The sequence below is a fragment of the Eretmochelys imbricata genome, chromosome 3 (assembly GCF_965152235.1).
Source record: "Eretmochelys imbricata isolate rEreImb1 chromosome 3, rEreImb1.hap1, whole genome shotgun sequence".
Taxonomy (NCBI): domain Eukaryota; kingdom Metazoa; phylum Chordata; order Testudines; family Cheloniidae; genus Eretmochelys; species Eretmochelys imbricata.
Window position 1 is genome coordinate 6,619,402 of NC_135574.1, and position 21,951 is coordinate 6,641,352.

The 21,951-nt window shown below is 49.8% G+C and overlaps 1 protein-coding gene across 2 annotated transcripts; it reads left to right on the forward strand.

Moving 5' to 3' along the window:
- Positions 1 to 22: 22 nt before the first annotated feature.
- Positions 23 to 14,123, forward strand: DNAJC27 (DnaJ heat shock protein family (Hsp40) member C27). 2 transcript variants are annotated; one of them, XM_077812320.1, is made up of 7 exons: positions 23 to 244; positions 3,437 to 3,519; positions 4,286 to 4,355; positions 5,431 to 5,595; positions 6,048 to 6,170; positions 6,731 to 6,891; positions 10,017 to 14,123. In XM_077812320.1, the coding sequence occupies exons 1-7, from the start codon at positions 158 to 160 to the stop codon at positions 10,147 to 10,149; spliced, it is 822 nt and encodes a 273-aa protein (XP_077668446.1). In that variant the 5' UTR covers positions 23 to 157; the 3' UTR covers positions 10,150 to 14,123. The 2 variants fall into 2 exon arrangements, with proteins under 2 accessions (XP_077668446.1, XP_077668447.1); XM_077812321.1 differs by having other exon boundaries at positions 28 to 386.
- The last annotated feature ends 7,828 nt before the right edge of the window (positions 14,124 to 21,951 follow it).

Below are 21,951 nucleotides of genomic sequence, written 5' to 3' on the forward strand. Positions count from 1 at the left end.
CGCGAGAAGTGGGGGGAAAATCCCGGTTCGGCCGCAGCTGCACGGGGAGCGGTGGGTTCGAGGCGGTTGTTTCCCTTGCTCTCAGGTGCAGAGCGGCGGCTTCCTGAGTCACTCCCGCCCCCGCGTGTGTTCATGGGCAGATTCGTCTCTCCCGGGGATGGAGGCGAATCTGCCGAAGCGGAAAGAAACGCGCAAGTCGCTGAGGATCAAAGTCATCTCCATGGGCAACGCCGAGGTGGGCAAGGTGAGGAGCCGTGGAAGCGAGATGGGGAGGGGATTGGCTCCGATGGGAGTGACTGACAAGCGGGCTGTTCAATCGGATGCCTTGCAGCCCTTCGGCCTTGAAGGAGGCAGCGGATTGGTTGAAAAGTTCGACTGACGTGCCGGTGAGTCAATCGAAACCCTTCTACGTTGGCCGTAAGCAGGTGGAGGCGGGGCATTTCCCAGTCGGACCTCCAGCATTGGCGGGGGAGCTTCTGAGGGGCGGTATACTAGGGGGCGGGGTGCTGACTCTGCCCTTTCATTGGACCAGCGGGCCCGGGACCGTTCCTTCTATGCCCCTCCCCCCTCGGGGGCGGGGCGTCCTGACGTCCCTGTTGGCCTGAGGGCTCGGCCCCGCCCCCCTGGTTGTGAAGGGGCGGGGCTGCTTCCTGAGCCTCCAGTCAGGGGGACTCTCCCTCGCTCAGAGCAGTACAGGGCCCATGACTCGCATTCTGGTGAGCCCAGCGCGGGGCCCTGGGCAGGGAGCCGGGCCCGCCCGAGCGGACTCCCCTGCCTGGGCGTCCCGGCCCCGCTGGGTGCCCTACGAGCATCTTCCAGCCATCAAAGTCATGAGTTGGGCCCCCCCCGCCCCCCAGCAATCACGAGATTGGCCCCCAAATCACTGGATTTTTTTTTTTTAAGTGTGTTTTTTTTAGGCCAGCGTCTTGATGTTTGAACGGCCCGGGCCCCGGGGGGGGGGTTGCTCCTGGGACAGTTAGTGCCGCCCGCTCTCCCGCATGTACAGGCTACGCGGATTTTGGGCCCCCGCTGCAGGAGCTCTCACCCCCACATCCGCCCATCTCCTGCCCAGCAGTTAATCCTGTTCTCTAGGCCCCCATCAGTTCTGTCCTCGCCCAACCCCCCTGACTTCAGTCCCCCAGCCCTCCTCATCACCACCCCATCAGTTCAGCCCCCCTACCCCATCGACACACCCCCCTCCCCCCCCCCGCCGCCCTCGGTTCATCCTCCCAGCACTCACCCCGTCTGCTCAGAACCTACCATTGTACAGCCCCCACCCTCCTCACTTCAGCCCCCAGGCCATAGTTCAGCCCTCCCGGCCTCACCTCTGCTCCTCTTCGGGTTCTTTGCCCCCCCCCCCCCCCCCCCAAAATCCTGACATTTGAGAGTTCTCTTCCCAAATCATGAGTCTGGATTAATTTTACTTAGAAATCGCATCTCTCTTGATTAATTTGCGAGAGTTGGCATATCTGTGTGTGTCCCTGGCACTATGTTCCCTAGAGCAGGGGTTCCCAAACCCTTTTTTCCCTGAGGCTCACTTGTGCAGCTGCAGTAGGCATTGTGGCTCACCATTAACACTTCCCACTGCGTCCGGGAGGGGAGACTGAGGGTAAAAGGGAACTTGCCCAGGAGGGGGCTGTGACTCGAGCTGTTCAGGGGGGCGGATGAACCTTTAAACTGTCCCCCCCCGCCCCCACTATCAGTGTATACAGTTTGATATTGCCCCCTTCCACCTCACCTACGAGGCAGGCAGGCCATCATCCCCTCCTGCTGATCAGATGGGAAATCAGGCAAGGGGCTGCTGAGCATGCAGCCTGTTCTCCCCGAGCCGCCATGCATTCACCAGGGAGAGGGGCACCGCGGGACGTGCATGGCCTCTCGCGTCAGCAGGGACCAGGGCCAGCGAGAGGGGGAAGGGGCCAGGCAGGTGCCACAGCCAGCCCCCGCTGACATCCTCTGCCTCAGCAGCCTGCTGAATGCCTTGAGCTCCTGGCAGGCCTGCTCCAGTCACCTACCAGCACCCTAGGGCTCCTCGGAGGTACCTCCTGTCCAGGACCAAGGGAAAAGTTCAGGGGCTGCCAGTGCCAGGCAGAGGCAGGTGCTCAAGCTGGGCCCAGTCATTACTAATGACGGCCCAAACACGGCCTTGTCCAGGGGGAGGACAGAGCAGCACTGCTGAGCCCCAGTTCTTGGAGTGGCCATGGGGCCAATACTCCATGGGGCCTGATAACTATGGATCATGGGGTGCGGTGGTTCAGAGCGGGAATGGTCATGAACCCTCCAGCTGCCCTAGGAGCCACTGTCTCTTGCAGCCAGCCCCTTGTTCGCCTTCTGCCACCTGCTGGGGGCACTGGGCTCCTCTGGCCCTGGGTGGGTGCCATTGCCTGCCACCACTCCCATCACTGTCCACTTTGTAATGTCCTCACATGCCCCCCTCCTGCGTCTGAGAAGTTTCCCTTACTTGCTGGGTGGAGCAAAGTGGTGTTACTGAGAGCACATCTGGCATGTGTAGAGCTGGATTCTCCCTTCAAAGAAAGAGAGGAGAAGGAAGTAGCACCTTCCATGAGGGAATATGATCCAGGTGTTACCTTTGACTTTGCCTTGTCCCTTTGTTCCCATCTACGTTCTGTTGTGAAGATCTGCCAGTTTTATTTACTAAATAATTCCAAAATTTAGTCTCTTAAAATTACTGACACCACTAAGACTGCAATGTGTTCACTGTTGCTTTCTAAGCTCGATTGTTGTAACATCCTCTTTGCTGGCCTACTAGGGTCTACTACACCCAACCTACATGGCGTGAGGCACTCAGGGTGCAGCACAAGATGCAGAGTAGGTAGAATTCTCTGGGAACCTCTTTGATCTGTGAATTCGATTAAAGGCCTCATCCAAGGGACATTGCTGGGTGGGGTGCAGCAAGGTTGTGTGGTTTCCCTGCAACGCCCATCGAACGATCCATATGTCCTATCACGTGACCACACCACCCAAGCAACCCTGTGTATCGGATGCATTCCTTCTACCATATCCCTTATGTGGGGTATCCTCAGCGCCCCATCTCACCATCAAGTCAGATAGATTGTCAGCTCTTTCTGTCTCGGGGTTTTGCACTGCCGCCCATCGCCACAGCATCTGAGCGCCTTCCATGGAAAATAGATCGGCAATAGCAAAGCCCCTAGTGGGCTTCATGCAGGCCCTGGCTCTTCTCCCTTCTTGAGGTATAAAAACTCTGCTCACAATCAGATGATTTATTTTGGTTGATTCGTTTGCTATGGGTCCCCCTTCGCCCTTCCAGGCCAGTGACTATGTCTTCACTTGTTGTGCAAAGTGCCATGAATGGGCACGGTGCCGTATACCAATAATGTGATCAATAATAATGTAAAATAACTTTTCCTGTGATATGGAGCGGACATGTTCGTACTCGCCTCTGTTTTTGTTTTAGAGCTGTATCATAAAGCGGTACTGTGAAAAGAGGTTTGTTCCCAAATACCTAGCGACAATAGGAATCGACTATGGCGTCACCAAGTAAGTACCCTTTTCTAGCTACTTTGACGGGTGGGCAACAATTGCAAGTGAAAAGCCATGTACCATGGTGGCTGTATACACGTGCTAGGGCTCACCAATCACTTACTGAAAAGAGCAGAAGTGAGTAAATGTAATATAAACTTGAGCATTAGAGGGCTCTTAAGAAAGAAGTCATGGCAAAACGACATGATCTCTTACGTTCCTATATGTATGTAATGTTGCTATCTACGACCTGCAAATGTGTAGCATAAAATATAGTGCCGGTTCAGTGTGGCCATGAAGACCGTATCTTCCTCTGTTGACTACTGAGTGATTTGTGGAGAGCAACATCGCTAGGGGCGTGGGGGCTTGAGTTATATTATTGATTAGGTACAACCATCTTAAGATTGAGTGATCATTTCTTTTCAATGCTTTGCTCCCTTTCTGGTTTGTACAGAAATCAAGAGGAGGGGGTTTCTTGTGCAGCTAAAGGTAATGGAAAGAGAGCAAGACATCTGGCTGGCTTTTGTCCCCTTTTGTTGACTGGCTACCATGCATGACAATTATTCGCCCACACAAGACCCCCTCTTGTATTTTTTATCAAGCTAAACTAGGGCAGTAAAAATGCCTTCGTCTTGCTGATACTTTGTCTCTTTCTCTCTGAAGAACTGAACACCGTCAAATGGGAACTCTCTGGGAATCTCCTTGGGAGGGAGTTAGCTCTTTCATTGGTTCATGCTGTGTGAGCTTCATACCCCTTCTGAATGCTTCTTCTGTATCATTTCAGAGTGCAAATTAGAGATCGAGAGATTAAAGTGAACATCTTTGACATGGCTGGGCACCCCTTCTTCTATGAGGTAAGGGAGAGAGGGTTTCTTCTCTGCAGCATGGTTAGGAATTAAACTCAGTCTGTTCTGTCTCAGTGTGATTCTAGATTACTTCTGATCATATAGCTAGACATAAGCAGTAGGTAAGCAATGATAGGAGGCAGGTAGCAGAGAAGATCTGTAGGAAGCATAGATCAGCAGTTCGTACCCTGGCAGAGTGACTGCTTCGGGGGTTATAATTGTATTTCCTATATCCCATGTTAAAGTGTTGTGCTGTGCAAGTGACATACTATGAATGAGCTCACACCTATGGGGCAGACTGATAAATTTTGCTGCTTAAGCACATTTCCAGATTGCCTGTAGCATAAGTGTGGATACCGACATAAATCCATAACACTGCCCTCCATCACCTACCCAGCACTTGCCAATCTGTAGGGGTGTAATTGAGGCAGCAGGGTGTAGTGGACAAAGCATGGGACTGGGAACCAGGAACTCCAGAATTTTAACCTTGGCAGGGCCCCTGACTGACTGTGTGACCTTGGGCAAATCAATTAGGGCCTCATTTTCAGAGGTCCCGAGCACCCGTAGCTTACATGGACTGTAGCTGAGGTTGTGGGTGCTCAGTACTTCTGAAAATGGGGTCTTAGGCCAGGTGGGCCTGGGAAACAAAAATAAGTGGATTCTGAAAAGCCCTGACCTGAGTGACTAGCCCGAGGCCACAAAAGAGAGTCAGTGTCCAAGCTGACTATATCCTAGGAATCTCTGGTGGCTCCTGGTATTGTGCTCATGGACCAGGCCTTGTTCCTTCCCTGCCATAAATAACATTACTGATATTATTTATTACTTACACAGAACTGTAAATGTGCATGTACGGTGCCTTACTGTACAGGTTACAGATTCCCTGCCCTGAAGCACTTACAGTCTAGAATAGTTTAACATGTGTAACCCACTGGCCAGAGTGTGTTATGCATCCCCCTCTACGCCTCATTCGCAGAGGATGCGAGTCATACAGATCTTAGTTCTCTAGCTCTGGAGGTCCTGTCACCAGTGTCAGCCAAGATGGCATCCATCACATTCATTCTCACTCTTTTTTTGTCCTGGGTAGGTGCGCAATGAGTTTTACAAGGACACTCAGGGTGTTGTCCTAGTGTATGATGTCGGACAGAAGGAGTCATTTGATGCACTGGATGGCTGGCTGGCTGAGATGAAGCAGGAGCTTGGACCTCATGGAAACATGGAAAACATTGTCTTTGTTGTCTGTGCCAACAAGGTAAAACATGCTGTGCTGACGAAAAGAGACAGGAATTCCTGGCTGCAGCATGTTGAGCAGCAACTGCTCTGAGCCTCTGGGAATGAGTTCGGAGTGCAAAGTGGTTGTTGGAACCTGCTAAGAGGTTAATCTGTGCACGACACACTAGTAGCCATGTTTGCAGGGTTTCCCAGCACCCTGATCTTGGGTCTTGCATGCAGATTCTGTTCATGATTTCAGAATCGTCATCTATTTCAATTCCCTCTCCTCCCCCTCAAGAAAACGTAGGCTTCCTCCCAAGGCTGTTCTGGGAAGTCTATCACTGATGCCACCGTGAGACGTTAGAACAGGAGTCAGTGCGTTTGGGATCCAGGCAACTACAGCTCTCTAGGTAGCCCTGTTGCGACTGCTGTACCGGGATATGTGGGATGTGTCCTTTCCCCGATTCCTTTTCTCTACTTTGTTCGGCTCAGATTGACTGCACCAAGCACCGCTGTGTGGATGAGAGTGAAGGGCGACTGTGGGCAGAAAGCCGGGGGTTTCTTTACTTTGAGACTTCAGCACAGACCGGAGAAGGAATCAATGAGATGTTCCAGGTAACATAACTGCAGTGAAAAGGATGCAGGCCCCATAGGTAATCTCCTTTTGTCAATAGAATGTTCACTAATTGCTGTGATCTATAGAATCTATTGACTGTTCATAATAAGGGCTGCATCGTGATAAAATTCCACCTTTCTGTTCTGAGTCCAGCATATTGGTAGCTCCTGTTTAGTAACAGCAATATTCAGAGTGAGAGGTCGATTTGGTTGTACGTTGAGGACTCCAGGCATGTGGTTCCATAGCTGACAGAGTAGAGAGGCTTTTCTGCCAGATGTTGTAGCATAGTACTAGCCATGTACTATAGGTAGGGGTGTCTTCTCTATTCTGGCAGGCAACAGAGCACCTCTGTTACAATGTTGCTTGGGTCAAGTTCTGCGGTTTGTGTCTACGCTCTTAAGAGCTTTGAGTGGATGCACCAAGAGTCATCAAGCCCTTGTCACAACCCGTGTTTCAATATACTCACAGTGGCCTTATTGCTCAGGTACATAAACTGGAGCTACTGGTTGTCGTTCAGAAAGGGGGGAAGCTTTCAGCTAATTCCTCTTTGCGTTTGCAGACCTTCTATTCCGCAATTGTTGATCTGTGCGACAATGGTGGGAAACGCCCCACATCAAGCATAAGCGTTGGGTTCACCAAAGAGCAGGCGGACACCATTCGGAGGATCCGCAACAGCAAGGACAGCTGGGACATGTTGGGAGTCAAACCTGGAGCCACAAGGTAAAGGATGCTTCAACGTTCTCCTAGTTGTCTTTGATTAACTGCTATTAGAGTTAGAGAGATTTTTTTTTTAAGGCCAGAAGGGACCGTTACGATCATCTAGTCTGACTCCTGCAGAACACAGGCCAAAGCACCTCACCCAGTAATTTCTGCATCAAGCTCGTAACTTCTGTTTGAGCTAGAGCAGATCTTTAGAAAGACGCTCAGGCTTCAAGTGATGGAGAATCCACCACAGCCCTAGGAAATTTGTTTAGTTTGAACTTCCAAACATTGGATCCAACGTTTAATCTTAATCTCTTCCCCATGTAGGTATTTGTAGGCCACCATGATCAAGTAGTCTTAACTTTCTCTTGGATAAACTAAATAGATTTGAGTTTCTGAAGTCCTTCGCTATAAGGCAGGTTTTTCCAGACATCATATCATTTCTTCTGAACCCCTTTCAGTTTTCCATCATCCTCTTTTAAGGTGTGGAAACAATATTCCAACACTGGTCTCACTGATGGCGTTATCAGAGGTAATACCACCTCCTTTTCTTGCAAATCCTCAATGAAGATATTGAATAGCTTTGGGGCAAACAGGCTCCTGTGGGACCCCACTCAAAGCACCTCCCTACAATGATGATTCCCCATTTACAATATTTTTTTGCAATCTACTAGTGAGTGTTTAATACATTTCATATGAGCTACATTTTTCAGAGTAGCAGCCGTGTTAGTCTGTGTCCGCAAAAAGAACAGGAGGACTTGTGGCACCTTAGAGACTAACACATTTATTTGAGCATAAGCTTTCATGAGCTACAGCTCACTTCTTCGGATGCATTCAGTGGGGGAAAAAAAAAATAATGAATGAATGCATCCAATGAAGTGAGCTGTAGCTCACGAAAGCTTATGCTCAAATGAATTGGTTAGTCTCTAAGGTGCCATAAGTCCTCCTTTTCTTTTTGCGAATACAGACTAACACGGCTGTTACTCTGAAACCGAACACTTCTATTGTAATCTTACTTCTTCTGTGGCCTTGGGCAAACTGCTTAATATCTCTCTGCCTCCATTTCCATGCCTATAAAACAGGGAGCGAAATACTTGCTTCACTAACGTTTGTAAAGCACTTCAAGATCCTCACATGGAATACACCTTGTCACCTTAGAAGTGCTAGGTAGCATTGTCAGTACTTTCCCCTGGGATGATGTAACGCTGGTCATCTAGATTGTGGGATTTACCTATGCAAAGTCCAACAGTGCAGCTGGTGCTAAGGACTTATACATCTTATAATACTAAACCCAGCAAGGCTGTTCCTGCCATTGCTACTGAGTAATACCAGTGGTGAGATACAGCTTCACTTGACTTGCCACATGTCAGATCCGAGTGAAGTAACCAGAAGACAGTGCGGTCCAGTGGTTCAGGGACTGGACTGGACTGGGGCTCAGGAGACCAAGTTTCTATTCCAGGCTTTGCCACTGGCCTGCTTTTCTGGCCACTTCACCTCTCTGAGCCTTTGTTTTCCCATCTGTTAAAATGGGGATAATTATATTTGCCTCCATTGTCAAGTGCTTTGGATCTATGGATGAAAAAAGCACTATAACGGGTACAAATCTTTTAACAGTGTATACTTGCCAGCTGCACAATCTGTTGTCCTTTCTCAGTGCTTCTTTGTCCAGTCCAGTTTGTCTGACAGTAACCCTTATGATCTCTCCAAGAGAGAGATGTTAAGATTTTTACAGATAAAGCAGTATCTTTCCCTTGCTCTCTGACTGTAGGGAAGTTTTTGTGCTGCCATAAAGCTGCTGTTTTCTCCACACACCTTGCAGGCAAGGACTTGCCATCACAATGCTTCTTTCTGTGCAAATTGCTGTTGTTGTGGGTTTTTTTTTCCCAAAAGCTGCAAGACTTCCCCTGTCCTTCCTAAAGATGGCTGACTGCTGGTTGGATCATTAGCACCCATCCTATAGCGTGATTAGAGCAGGGGATTGAAAATTTGGGATTCCTGACTCTGCTGAGTGACCTGGACAAGTCAATTCACCTCTGTGTCTCAGTGCCCTATCTGAAATTCTAAGAATATCTACCCCAGAAGGGTGCTGGGAAGCTCAGCAGATGTTTGTAAAGCACTCTGAGATCCTTAGCTGAAAGGTGCTGTACTGAAATGCAAAAATGATTATTTATTGTGCCCAAGAAGAGAACTTTATGGCTGTACCATTATGTATTCAAGTTTCAAAGGACCCCTTCAAGTTGCTTATGCTCTGGCAGAGTTCAGGACCTGCCATCCACCAGGAGCCTTAGCCCCCTACATAAATTAGTAGCTCTGCAACTGGGACAGGCAGTGTCCCACCAACCATCCAAGGGCCAGGAGAAACTGATGGTAAGGGAATTGCTGTCTTCACTTGCTCCACAAGAGCCCTTCCCACAACCTTAGTTCCTCCCTGTCAGTTGACTGCTGTGAAGTGAGGTGACTAGGCACTTTGCTGTGAAGCTAAGTTAGTGCAGTCACCTCTCCAACACACAGGACACAATATCTTCTCCTCAGTATGCAAACAGGATGCGGCCCAGGGCCTGTGCATCACTTAATTCCAGGGGCCTGCGCTGGCCTCTACCCCAAGGTGAACTGAGCTTGCACAAAAACATCTGCACATGCTGCATATATAGTCTGAAATGGTCATAACTCTTAAATCAAACCCAGGTTCTTTCTGAACAAAGCCATGTGCTGCTCCTCTGAAAGGGTCACTTCCTTGCCAAACTTCAGCTTGTAAAGCCCAGCTGGTCTGGCTGGAGGGCTGTTTGCAGACATTTGGGAAGAATGTATTTTTTCTTTCCACTTACCTTGTGCTGAGAAGCGGTCAGCATTCTTTTCCTCTAGCTTCCCATCATAAGTTACATTCCGGCACAGTCCAAGCCTGGACAATTTCAGCCTGAAAGGGGAAAGATTTGGAAATGTATGAGCAACTGCAAAGAGCTGGGAGTGGGGAAGGTTAGAATGGGAACAACTCTGCGCCTTCACTGTTCTTCTCCCCACCCCCCCATAGTCTGTCTCCCTAGCAGGGAGTGAGGGCTGATGGGTGCCTCCTAACATGGCAGCTGTACGTAAAGGAAGGCCTTCAGACGTCACCCTGTTGCTGATGATTGTCTCGTCTCTCATAGGGACGAGGTGAACAAAGCCTATCGGAAGCTGGCCGTGCTGCTCCATCCGGACAAGTGCATGGCTCCTGGCAGCGAGGACGCCTTCAAAGCTGTCGTGAATGCGCGGACGGCGCTTCTCAAAACCATCAAATAGAGGACGGATCCGGAAAGCCCACCCTGGCGGACCCCATGCCCACGATTCCCGGAGAGCAAGTTGATCAGGGCAACCCTCTCCTCCCCAACACTCATTACTGTCTTAGTAATGGAGACTAGGGGCCTCCTCCTGCTTCCACTAACTGACAGAGGAACAGGAGTTGGCCCTCGGTAGCTGCGTTTCACCACTGTGCCAGTTTCTTTCTACCTTGAGAGCTGAGCAGAGGAGCTGTGCCCAGTGCACCCAGCCTTGAACCACGTTCCTGATTGAGTCTGAGGCCCAGATTCATGGCTGGCGTTAGCAGCGCTTCTGAAGGCAGTGGTGTTGCACCAGTTCTCACCAGCAATGGATTTGGCCCCCAGTCTTGTTTCACGTGAATTCTTGAATGAAGCCTCCCCTGCTAGGCATTACTGGCCCTTGAGGCTTCTCCTTAGGTGAGTGGGAGGGGCTGGCTCCGAGTGCATCGTTGTGGTTGTTTATCCCAATGCTAAAACCAGCAAGAGCAATCTGGCCTACCCCAGCACAAACAAGTCCCGCATGCCGTGGCCTAAATGCTCATCTTACAGCATCGGCTCTGAGTTTGCTCTAGATTCAGAGACAGGACGCCAGCAGAGGCAGCCGCCTTGCACGTGGATTAGCTGTCTACACTACAAATACCCCTGAGGTTCAAGGAAACTCCGGATATGGTCCCTGATTCCTTGAAACTAGTAAAGAATGTCAGTAACCTCTGTGTTAGACACGTTGGATCAGGGGCTGACTTCTTGGTCACAACAGGACATAAGCCTGCCCATTTCTTAGCCTCTTAAGTAAGGGCCCGATATGGAACTTGGATGGGCAGTGAATTGTCCCTGGTGGGAAAGAACCCTTCTCCGGCCAGACTGGGAAGCACTATCACTGGGGAGGGGAGGGCAGAGGAATGCAGCTTCTCGAATGTGGCTTGAGTGCAGAGGCCTTTGCTCTTTGTGCCTATGGCAAAAGCCCAGCGAATTCACTAGAGAGCACAGCGGGGATGAAATTCGGGACGTGAGTGTTTAAAACCAAATGCCACGTGCCTGTGGGCCGACTGTCTGCAGGGAGAAGCTGAGCGCAATGCACCAGGGAATCCTATGCCCTAAGATTTGACTTAAAACAATATTCACCCCCTGTTTCAGCAGAGTGGGCCTGAAATGCTGAGTGCCCTGAGCTCCGGTTGACTTCACAGGGAGCAGAGTGCTCAGCTTCTCAGGATCAGGCCCTCTCCTGTTTGGCACGTCTAGGAAATGGCTCTTGAGACTAAGTTATTTCATAGGGACGAGCCAGTTCTATGTTTCCTCATGTGCTAAGCAGTAACACCTATCTTGAGCCTGCAGAAGTCAAAGGTAGTCTGACTTTCCCAGCAAAGCTTAGTTATTTCTCTGTCCCTGAGCCAGGCTGCAGAAACTTCACTGCTGGAAATACTAAACCCAACAGGAGAGATGTGCCTGAGGAAAGATTAAGGATTAGATGGTGCCTAAACCTGCCTGGGGAGGAAAGAGTGCAAGGAACTGTCTGTCGTCCTCATCCCTCTGCTCCAGCATTGCTGCTCAAATACCAGGAACAATCTCTGTCCTCCCCTCTCAGAATGCAAGTTGCGGGGGGCTTAGCTACCAACGCTGCATGGGTAGGGCACACTGTACTCTTAAAGGGTGTCGCTGCCACCGCCCGCGTACAGCCACTCCCACCTCTCCCCGAATGCAGGCTCAAGGCCACAGGCCAGCCCAGAATAAACACTGCAGGATTTGCCCCGGACACTACGATCCTAGAGCCTGGGAGGCATCCAGCTCTGGGAAGCTCTGTTGTCACTAAGTGGAGGCCAGATGTTCTTCCTGTAGTCACACCTGGATAATGATGGCACGAACGTCCCTATGAATATGACAAGGCCTCTCTACCCAGTGTCATCATCCTGGCCATGTCCTCCCAGTTACAGCCTGAAATCTCCCACCATGGGTTTTCTCTGGCTCACTGAAATAACCTTAGCAGAGTGGGATGCACAGGCTCTGCAGCTGCTTAAACCTCACCTGTGAGTCTCTGGCCCTCCACAAACTGTTGGCATGGTACTGATTAAGGTGCCAATGGGTAAAAGCCCGTCCTGATGGGTTGTTCAAGTGAACAGTGTGCTCCCTCAGCCGTTGCACATAGGATGAGGAAACTGACACAGTGAGGAATTCTTTCAGGAAAATACAGGCCCAGGTTTTGTTGTGCACCTCTGAAACCAGAGCGCCTTCTTTTGGCACCCAAGCCTTGCACACTTTGATCATTCCCTTTAAAATTCCTCCATTGCAAATCTGCATGCAAGTAATGCAGCTTCCTAGGGGTACCAGAGCAAATGGGGTTAGGACATTTCTGAGACTGGAGGTGTGTGCTTGTGTCTGAGATGGTGCTGGAAATAGCAGTCATCTCTGGTCAGGCTTCTCTTAGGGGAGCAAAACCATTGCACTCATTTTATCGTAGTGTGAAGGGAATGCTTTAGCTGTTATGAAATGTCCAGGGTGAGACTTCCAAGCCAAAAATGAGAGCACCACCCATTGTATATTGATCCCCCTGTGCACTTTAAGCTTTGACAATGTATCATATGTTGTGTGGAGAGTAGGCTTTGCTTGTGAGTGTATTTTCTCTCACTTCAAATAAGTCTTTCCCCCTGCTTAACCTGTTAGATTAGAAGTTCAGTCTTCTGACCATTGTGAATGTTGTGCAAGATAAAATTGCCATAAACCCGGGTGCAGGTTCTTTGTATTTTCACGTGCTGTTTTCTTTGTCTTGCATATTATGTTGCATTCTGGGCATTTCATGTAGTCAGAGTTCTCCTGACGTCATGACCTAATTCTTACAAGGCTGCTGTCGGTAGTGTAGGCTCAGAATTCGGCCATTGTGCTCTTCCTGAGAAATTATAGCCATGATTTTTACTGGAACCACACAGAAACAAAGCTGTGAGGTCGCCCTACGGGTCTGCAGCAGCTACTCAGCTTTCTCCCTTGCATTTCCACAGGTGCCAGCTAGAAAAGGACAATCGGTAGGGGACAGAGGATTGAAGCTATGAAAGTATTAAACAGTGGGAAATAAAAGCACATTAAAGACAAATTCCACATATACCCACCCCACAACAGAGTTTTGTGTTCTTAAAATCCATTATTTCATGCAGTTGGTGCAATTCAAGACATCCTTTTCCTCTCACTTTCAAGGAAACTTTTCTGTCTTTTCCCCCCAGCCCCGCTAAAAGCAATTTAAAGGTTGATGTATTTATTTTGTTTGTTTGTTTTGCTGCAAATTTCATAAGACTACATTATTTCCATCTACACCAAGTTTCAGATGCCCGATTGCGGAGAGATGGGGCTGGGGGGAGAAAAGATCTGCTGAAAAGCAGCTGTTATACCTCAGACATATAAATAATCATTTGAGACATTGCTCCATAAGGTTAACTTTAGTTTTAAATTAGCAACATTTCTCCTCTCCCAAAGCAAATTCAAATGTTATGGGCAAGATCCTGCGCTGGTGTTAAGTCAGCATTGGAGTATGTGGAGCTAGGTCAGTTTACATTCTTAAGCTCTTTGGAGGCCTCCTCATCTCCCATGCTAAGGAAACCACTTGATTCTGGCTTCAAACCTAGTTCTCTGTGTATTTTCCAGGAAGGAAGGATAAATAATTCTGCTGCTGGATGGTGCAATTCCAAGCCATAAAGGCCAGCTTCTAGGAAGAGTCTTGTTAATGGCTGATTGTTGTTCAGAAATACTTCCTATGTTCAGGGATGCACTTACCCCTTCTGGTGTGTTGGATATATAAACTGTGAATGCACTGTGTTTTACTCTTATAAAAATACCTTTTATTCTGTTGGTTGAATTTATGTCTGCTTTTGTTGTTTACCTGAACTGGCTGGAAACATTGAAATGACTACGCATGCGTGTCTTGTTGAGAGACTTGATGTACTTTTAAGCTGTGTAGTTTTATAAAGCAAAACTGAGTTTAAAACAAAAGCAGCACTGTGTATTTCTCTGACCCACTGTAACTTACCCTAGTGAGAAAGTTCTTTACTGTTCATGTTTGATTGCAATTTGAATCACTGCTAACACCCCTCTTTTCTGCTCCACTGCTGAGCTGACGCTGCCAGGTTTGATGGGGATAAATGTTTGGTAGGTTTAGCATAAAACTTAATACTGAACTTGGCTTTGTGGGCAACAGAGGGCTCTGAACAGAGGTCTCTACACTAGGGAGAGGCTAAATTAACCAGTCTCCTGTACCTACAAATCTATGGCCTGAGCCTCCTTACAAAAAGCTAAAGGAATAATACGTCTCTGAACACTTACCTATTTTAGGGTTTTATACCGATGCCCATCACTGGAGCATCTGAGCCCCTTCCACATAAAATCAGTAATGAAACCCTGATTGGACTTCATGGAGTCTCTAGGACATCTCCTTTTTAGAGGTCAAAATTCTGCTTGGAGTAAGTTTTGGGGTTCTTTTTCTTTTTGGGGGGAGGGGTGGAGTTGGTCAGGGTTTGGATATAAACGGGGTGTTTGATTTATGAGCATTACAGAGTGGAGTTTCTTTTTTGAGGAGGAAGGCTTTGCAATGTAGGTCAGTGAGAGTCTGAATTTGCCTGCTCTCCTCTGGAAGGTTGTTCCTTAGCTGGATCCCCTTGCTAAACAATGCTTTGTCCTGGGCTGTGGGAGCTGCATTGTCCCAGAGGAACGCAGCTGCCATGGTAGTTCATAGATGGAAATTCGGTCTTTGGTTGATGCTGGAGTTAGATCGATGAATTGCTTTGAAAATGAGAACTCAGACCTTAAACTGGCATTTCAGAAGCGGACGGGGAGCCGTTGGGGGAACTTGAGCACATGCCTGATGTGCTCGCAATGGCCTCAGTCATGGAGAAGGCAGAGAGCTTGTGCATCATCTTCGCATTCAGCTTTAGATGCAAAGAATTACCATAATCCAACCTAGAGGTGCAAATGCCTGGAGCCCCGGGGCCAGGCACTCATCGGGGATGAAGTTTCCTAGCAAGCTGGAGGTAAAGAAGGCATTTTTTTAAACTGATGCTACCTGGTTATCCAGGAGGAAAAGAGGATCCTGAGGCATCCACCACTTTGACCAATGTGGGCTGTGAGTCTTCAATGGAAGGTGGAGATAGCGACTTGGCCAGCTCTTTGAAGCATTTCTCCTTTCCACCCAGCATCACTTTGGTCTTGCCTGGGTTCAGCTTGAGCCATCTGCTCTTCGTCCAAGAGCTGATCTCTTGTATGTGTGCAGACATTTTAGTAGTGGCAGTGATTGCATGAGCTGAGAATGGGCTATCTAGTTGAGTGTCAGCATACTCTTATTGTCTAAGCCCACAGCTTGCCCTGAAGAGTCTTTCTGTGTGATAGCTGCTAGATTTTTCCATCCAAGAGTGACCCTGTACTCCAGGTCTCATTTTAATTTTAGATTATTTTTATTCTTTTGCTGTTTCCCTTAAAGCCCCGTGAGAGAGCATAGGGTTTGCAGGTCTCCTCTGGAGCATCGGTTCTGCCTCTAGAGCTTTGAAGGGATAGGATACAGACAATGTGATTGAAACATATACATAGCTACACCTGCTGCATCATTTACTTCCCATGATGCAGTGGGGTTGAGAACAGAAGGCTTTATGGATCTGGTGCATCACTCCACAGGGTGTGAAACCAAATATGTTGTTTCGCTGAAAAATACAATGGTATTATGTCTGTGTGCTTTTTGACAGGAGTCACTACCCTTTCTGTATGACACACTCATGCAATTTTCTAAGAAACTAAACACAGAATGTCCTAATTGCATTGTCCCATGGGAGGCTTAAGGTGTAACACATTGATCCACACTGAATAACAACTGTTCAGAAATCATTTTCAAGGCAATGGGTTTCCTATTATCAGACCCTTTCTGCAAAGAAAATACTCCCAGATGAGATCAGAACTACTTGGCAGTGACCTATTTCTGTTCCTATTGAAATCAGTGGGGAAATTCGCCTTGACTTCAGTGGGAACAACACACTTCAGAAAATCCCATCTAGGTCCGTGATATGTCACTATCCATCTGCTATTTACTGCAATACCTATTTTGTGGGCCCACTATTAGTTCTTAGAGAGACATGATTGCTTACCCCATAACTGAATGTTTTCACTGGTAGGGAACAGATAGAAATATCTTCCCTGCCCCTATGCAATGGGGAATCGATCATGTTTTGTGAATGCTGCTTCCTGATCCAAATCCACATTGTCGCTTTTCTCTTGAACTACGGATCATCAGCCTCCACTTAACCTATTGCACCATATGTAAATGCCACCGAAAGAACCTTATTTATTCTGGAGAAGTTTGTCCTGAAGAGGTCACATGTGAAGGGGCTAGGTTGCTGCTGTGGGTTCTTCTGACTGGCCTTGGGAGATCATGTTCAAAGCTGACTGTAAAACGTTACAGTGAAATGAGTTTGGGGATCTCAGCACAGTCCCTAGTCGTCATCTGTCTCTGGAATAAAAACCTCCACCAAGCCGCCTGACATATTTGCAGACCTTTATTTAGGACTGAAGTAGCAGGAAGAGCTGCAGGTCAGGATTGAGGGCCAAGAGCTGGGCAGGGGAACTCAGGAGTGGAATAGCTGGGGAGGGCTGTAGGTCAGGATTGAAGCTGGTTAGCCAAATTGTATAGACAAGCTAAGTGTACTCAGTGATTTGGTGGTCAGAGAATTTGCACGTATTCCACCCTTTACCGTCTCTTTACTTGAGAAATGTACCCCAGCCACTAAAGGTACGTCTACACTTAAAAGGCCGCTGGCGAAGCTGTGCCACCGTAGCACTTAAGTGTAGACGCTACCTGTGCTGTCGGGAGGGATTCTGCCGTCCGTATAGCTAATCCACCTCCCGGAGAAGCGGCAATGCCGTCTACACAGGGGCTTAGGTCAGTGTAACGACGTGGCTCAGGGATGTGGGTTTCCCACACCCCTGAATGACGTGCTTATGCCGACCTAGTTTTCTAGTGTAGACCCACAGCTTTCGTTAAACCTTGAAAACAAACCAACTATCAACCAGTGCAGTGCTGTCTGCCCAAGTCCACACACCGCCTGAAACAATCACTCTCAGACACAGGTGGGCAAATTATGGCCCGCGGGCCACATCCAGCCCGGGGGACCCTCCTGCCCGGCTCCTGAGCTCCTGGCCTGGGAGGCTAGCCCCTGGCCCCTCCCCTGCGGCTCCCCCTCCCCCACAGCCTCAGCTCTCAGCGCCGCTGGTGCAATGCTCGGGGCGGGGGGGCTGCGAGCTCCTGGGGCAGTGCAGTTGCGGTGCCCGGCCTGACCCGGTGCTCTGTGCTGCGCAATGGTGGGGCTGTAACGTCGCCAGCCACCAGTGCTCCAGGCTGCGCGGGAAGGGGGCAGGGAGCGGCGGGGTTGGATAGAGGGCAGGGGAGTTCGGGGTGGTGGGCAGGGGGAGGGGGTGTGGATAGGGGTTGGGGCAGTCAGAGGGTGGGCAATAGGGGGGTTGAATGGGGGCAGGCGTCCCGGGAGGGCAGGCAGGAAGGAGGGGGTTTGGATGGAGGGGCAGGGGCAGGGGCAGGGGTTCTGGGGGCAGTCAGGGGATGGGGAGAAGGGGTGGTTGGATGAGGCAGGCGTCCCGGGAGGGCAGGCAGGAAGGAGGGGGTTTGGATGGGATGGCAGGGGGAAGTCAGGGGCAGGGGTTCTAGGGGCAGTCAGGGGACAGGGAGAAGGGGTGGTTGGATGGGGCAGGGGTCACGGGGGGGGCAGTCAGGAAGGAGAGGAGGGGTTGGATGGGGCTGCGGGGGGCAGTCAGGGGCAGCGGTTCCAGGGGCGGTCAGGGGACAGGGAGAAGGGGTGGTTGGATGGGGCAGGGGTCACGGGGGGGGGGCAGTCAGGAAGGAGAGGAGGGGTTGGATGGGGCTGCGGGGGGCAGTAAGGGACAGCGGTTCCAGGGGCGGTCAGGGAGAAGGGGTGGTTGGATGGGGCAGGAGTCCTGGGGGGCAGTCAGGAATGAGAGGAGGGGTTGGATGAGGCGGTGGGGGTTCCAGGGGTGGTCAGGGGACAGGGAGTGGGGGGGCCCTCAGGGGGTGAGAAGCAGGCAGGATAGGGGGCGGGGGCCGGGTCACGCCTGGATGTTTGGGGAGGCACAGCCTCCCCTAACCAGCTCTCTATACAATTTCCGAAACCCAATGCGGCTCTCAGGCTAAAAAGTTTGCCTACCCCTGTTCTAAGAGGTGTCAACTGTCCCATTCATCCAATCTGAAACCTAAGGATAATGTAAATGTCCACATTGTTAACTATTTCACTGCCGATCACTTTAACAGAAACCTCCAGCTAATGTGTTAATCCATCTCTCTCTAACTGCTTTCAGCTCCTTTCCAGGTACCTCTCCAGGTGCTAAAAGCCCCAGCTACAAAAGCCTCCAGTTTATACAGTGCAGCTATATGTTGTCAGTACAGAAATCTGCAGGGAATCAAAATAGAAACTGTGAGACCAGCATAAAAATAAATGGGTTTTAATGCCAGAATAACGCCAGGGGCTGCATTCCTGAGCCTACTATTCATGTTCATATTCAGTGCATTAAAACCTGCCATTTTTAAATGTCAGCGAAGCTGCAGAAAAATCTCTAGCTGTCTACACTGAGCGGTAGAGAATCTGCAGAGTTTTAATCCAGTTTGCTACAGACCATGGCTACAAGTCTGTTGCATCAATGGTGTGAGGAAGGATGGCCCAGTGGTTAGGATACTAGCCTGGGACTTGGGAGACCTGGATGCGATTCTCTGCTCAGCCACAGCCTTCCTGGGGGACCTTGGGCAAGTCAGTGTCTTTGAGCCTCAGTTCCTCGTCTGTAGCATGGGGACAGTCATGGGGGTGTTGTGATGATAAATACATTGAAGACTGTGAGATGCTTAGATGGGATCCATGTACCTATACTAAAGCCCAGGCTGTTGCCCTGCAGGTTTGGGGGACCCATCCCTCTGCAGGGAGTGTCAGGAGATGAGAGATGAACTCCAGTCCTTGACAACCCTGGGGCCCTTTTGTTCAATTGCGCATCAGGCTCCTTCATGGATCTTCTAGGCCCTGGAGAAGAAGGGTGCCAGAAAGCACATCACCTGCCTCTTGGCAGAGGACAGCACTCCTCTCACAGATCCAGTGGAGGCAGGAAAAGATGGCAGCTTCCTACACAGTCCTTTTCGCCCCACGTCTGACCAGTACTGACACTTGCGAGGTCCTGTGGGATGAACTCTCTGTGGTCAGTGCAGAAGACTGAGGCTGGCTGGAGCTTCCTCTCACTCTGGTGGAATTCTTGAAAGGCCTCCATTTGATGCCCACCAATACATCTTTGGGCATCAACGGCTGACCATGGAGTTTTACCGCACGATCTGGGACATCCTCAGCCTGGATCTTGCCATCATTTGGAGCAGGAGCAGGGTGCACCCCTTGTCACATGGATGGGCAATGCTTGCCCTGTTGCTGAAGAAGGGGAACTTCTGTGACCTGAAGAATTGATGCCCAGTGTCGCTACTCAGCACAGACCATAAGATCGTAGCTAAAGCCATCCCGCTACAGCTCTGGTTTGTGCTGTCAGACATGATCCACCCCAACCAGACCTACGCTGTCCCAGGCTGGACCATTTTTGACAATCTCTGTCGAGACTGGGTGTGACGTTCTGTACCTCGGGGGAACACCCTCCACCCCCACGTTCATACTTATAATACGATTGTGTGGTATCCAATGCAACGTTTGTCATGTCGGGTGTCTTTGGAAGGCTCATGATGCACTGAGCATTGTCGTTATAGTGATGTTATAGTAATTGTTGTTACAGTAATGTTATAATAATGTTACAGGTTGTAATTTCATGTGTATAGTTATGAGGCTGAAAATGTGTCCTCATGGCTTAAAACATTTTGCCCAGGCAAAATTCTCCAAGAGCAGAGGGGCAGTTCACACCTCATCAGGGCATGTATGGGACAAACCCAGCCCAGCCTCACAGAAACAAAGGACACTGGCCTATGCAGCAACAAAGGATCTGTTGGACTCTCGAGTGAGTCACCGCTCTTCCTTTGGTCAGTTTGGGACTATGATGAGGTAATGCTCACCTGACTCTGAAGAGGGGCGGGGGGCAAAGCCAAGAGGGAAGAAAGAACATGATAAAAGGGAGAGACATTTGCCATGCTCTTCCTCTCTCTTCCACCTACATCTACAGACATCACCACCAAGCGACTGAAGCGCTGATCAAAGGGGAGAGCCTGGCTGAAGGGAAACCAGTCAGTCTGTGGTGAGAAGCATCTAAGTTTGTAAGGGCATTGAAAGTGTTAAGATCAGCTTAGAATGCATTTTGCTTTTATTTCATTTGACCAAATCTGACTTCTTGCGCTTTGACTTATAATCACTCAAAATCTAGCATTGTAGTTAATAAATTTGTTTGTTTATTCTACCTGAAGCAGTGCGTTTGGTTTGAAGCATGTCAGAGACTCCCCTTGGGAGAACAAGCCTGGTACATATCAATTTCTTTGTTAAATTGATGAACTTATATAAGCTTGCAGCGTCCAGTGGGCAAAACTGGACACTGCAAAACGGAGGTTCTTGAGGTTGTGTCTGGGACTGGAGACATTGGCTAGTGTCATTCGGTTCCACATTCCAAGGAGCAAATTACATGCCAGAGGCTGTGCGTGAACAGCCCAGGAGAGGGGGTTCTCACAGCAGAGCAGGGTAAGGCTGGCTCCCAGAGTCAAGGACTGGAGTGACCTAGCAGATCACTGGTCCAGATAACACCAGAGGAGAATGTCACACTGGGAACTTCTCCATCTGGTGTGTAAGGATTATCTGTCACTCATCCTCCTGCCCCTTGACCAGGAGAAGGCGTTTCACAGGGTGGATTACAGGTATCTTATGGGCACTTTACAGGCATTTGGCTTCAGGCTTTGCTTCGTGGGGTTCCTCCAGATGCTGTACATCTCTGTGGAGTGTCTGGTCAAGCTCAATTGGGCCCTTACTGAGTCTGGCACCTTTGGTCATCAGGGTTGCCCACTGTCTGGCCAGCAGTATAGCATCCAGCCCTTCCTCTAGCTCCTCTGCAAGAGGATGACGGGGTTGGTGCTTCAAGAGCCAGACTTGCAGGTCATCTGGTGGGGTATGCCAACGATGTGCTACTCGTGGCTCAGGAGTCAGGACCTAGGGGACCTGGCACAGAGGGCAGCTTGCCAAGACAACTGTTCAGCGGCCTCTTTTGCCCGGGTGAGTTGAGTCAAGAGCTCTAGCCTGATGGCTGGGGAGTTGGGGATGGGTGGCAGGTGGGCTCCCTCCCACCCACGCTCTATGTCAACCAGTGTGATGCGGATCAGCTGTTCTATCTTGACGCTTATCATCTTGACCAAGACCTCCTCAGGATCTGGAAGCCAGTCTCAGCAACCAGATCCATAGTGGCCACTGAATGGGAGGATCTCCTTACAAAATCCCTGCTCCATAACCCTCATCTTCATGTGCAGATGGTGGAGTCCCTCTTGGTGTGCTGGAGAATGGTCCTGGCTGATGTCACCAGAATCAGAGACTTCCTGGACTACACTGAAGGAATTGGATGGACCCCATAGAGCTTGGCCAGCACATGGGATTGCCCACTCTACGTGTCCCCTGCCATGCTCCAGGAGCTGAGGGCGGTCTTGCACCTTGGTTCTCTCTCACTTATATCGAGCGGGTCCTGCAGGACGGTGCTCCCCACCCACCCATTGCCCCTGACCCTCCAGCACACATTGTCAGGTCTCTGCCCCGCGAGCCCTCCAGAGGGCTCTGATATACCACCTGAGTTGGCTGAATGC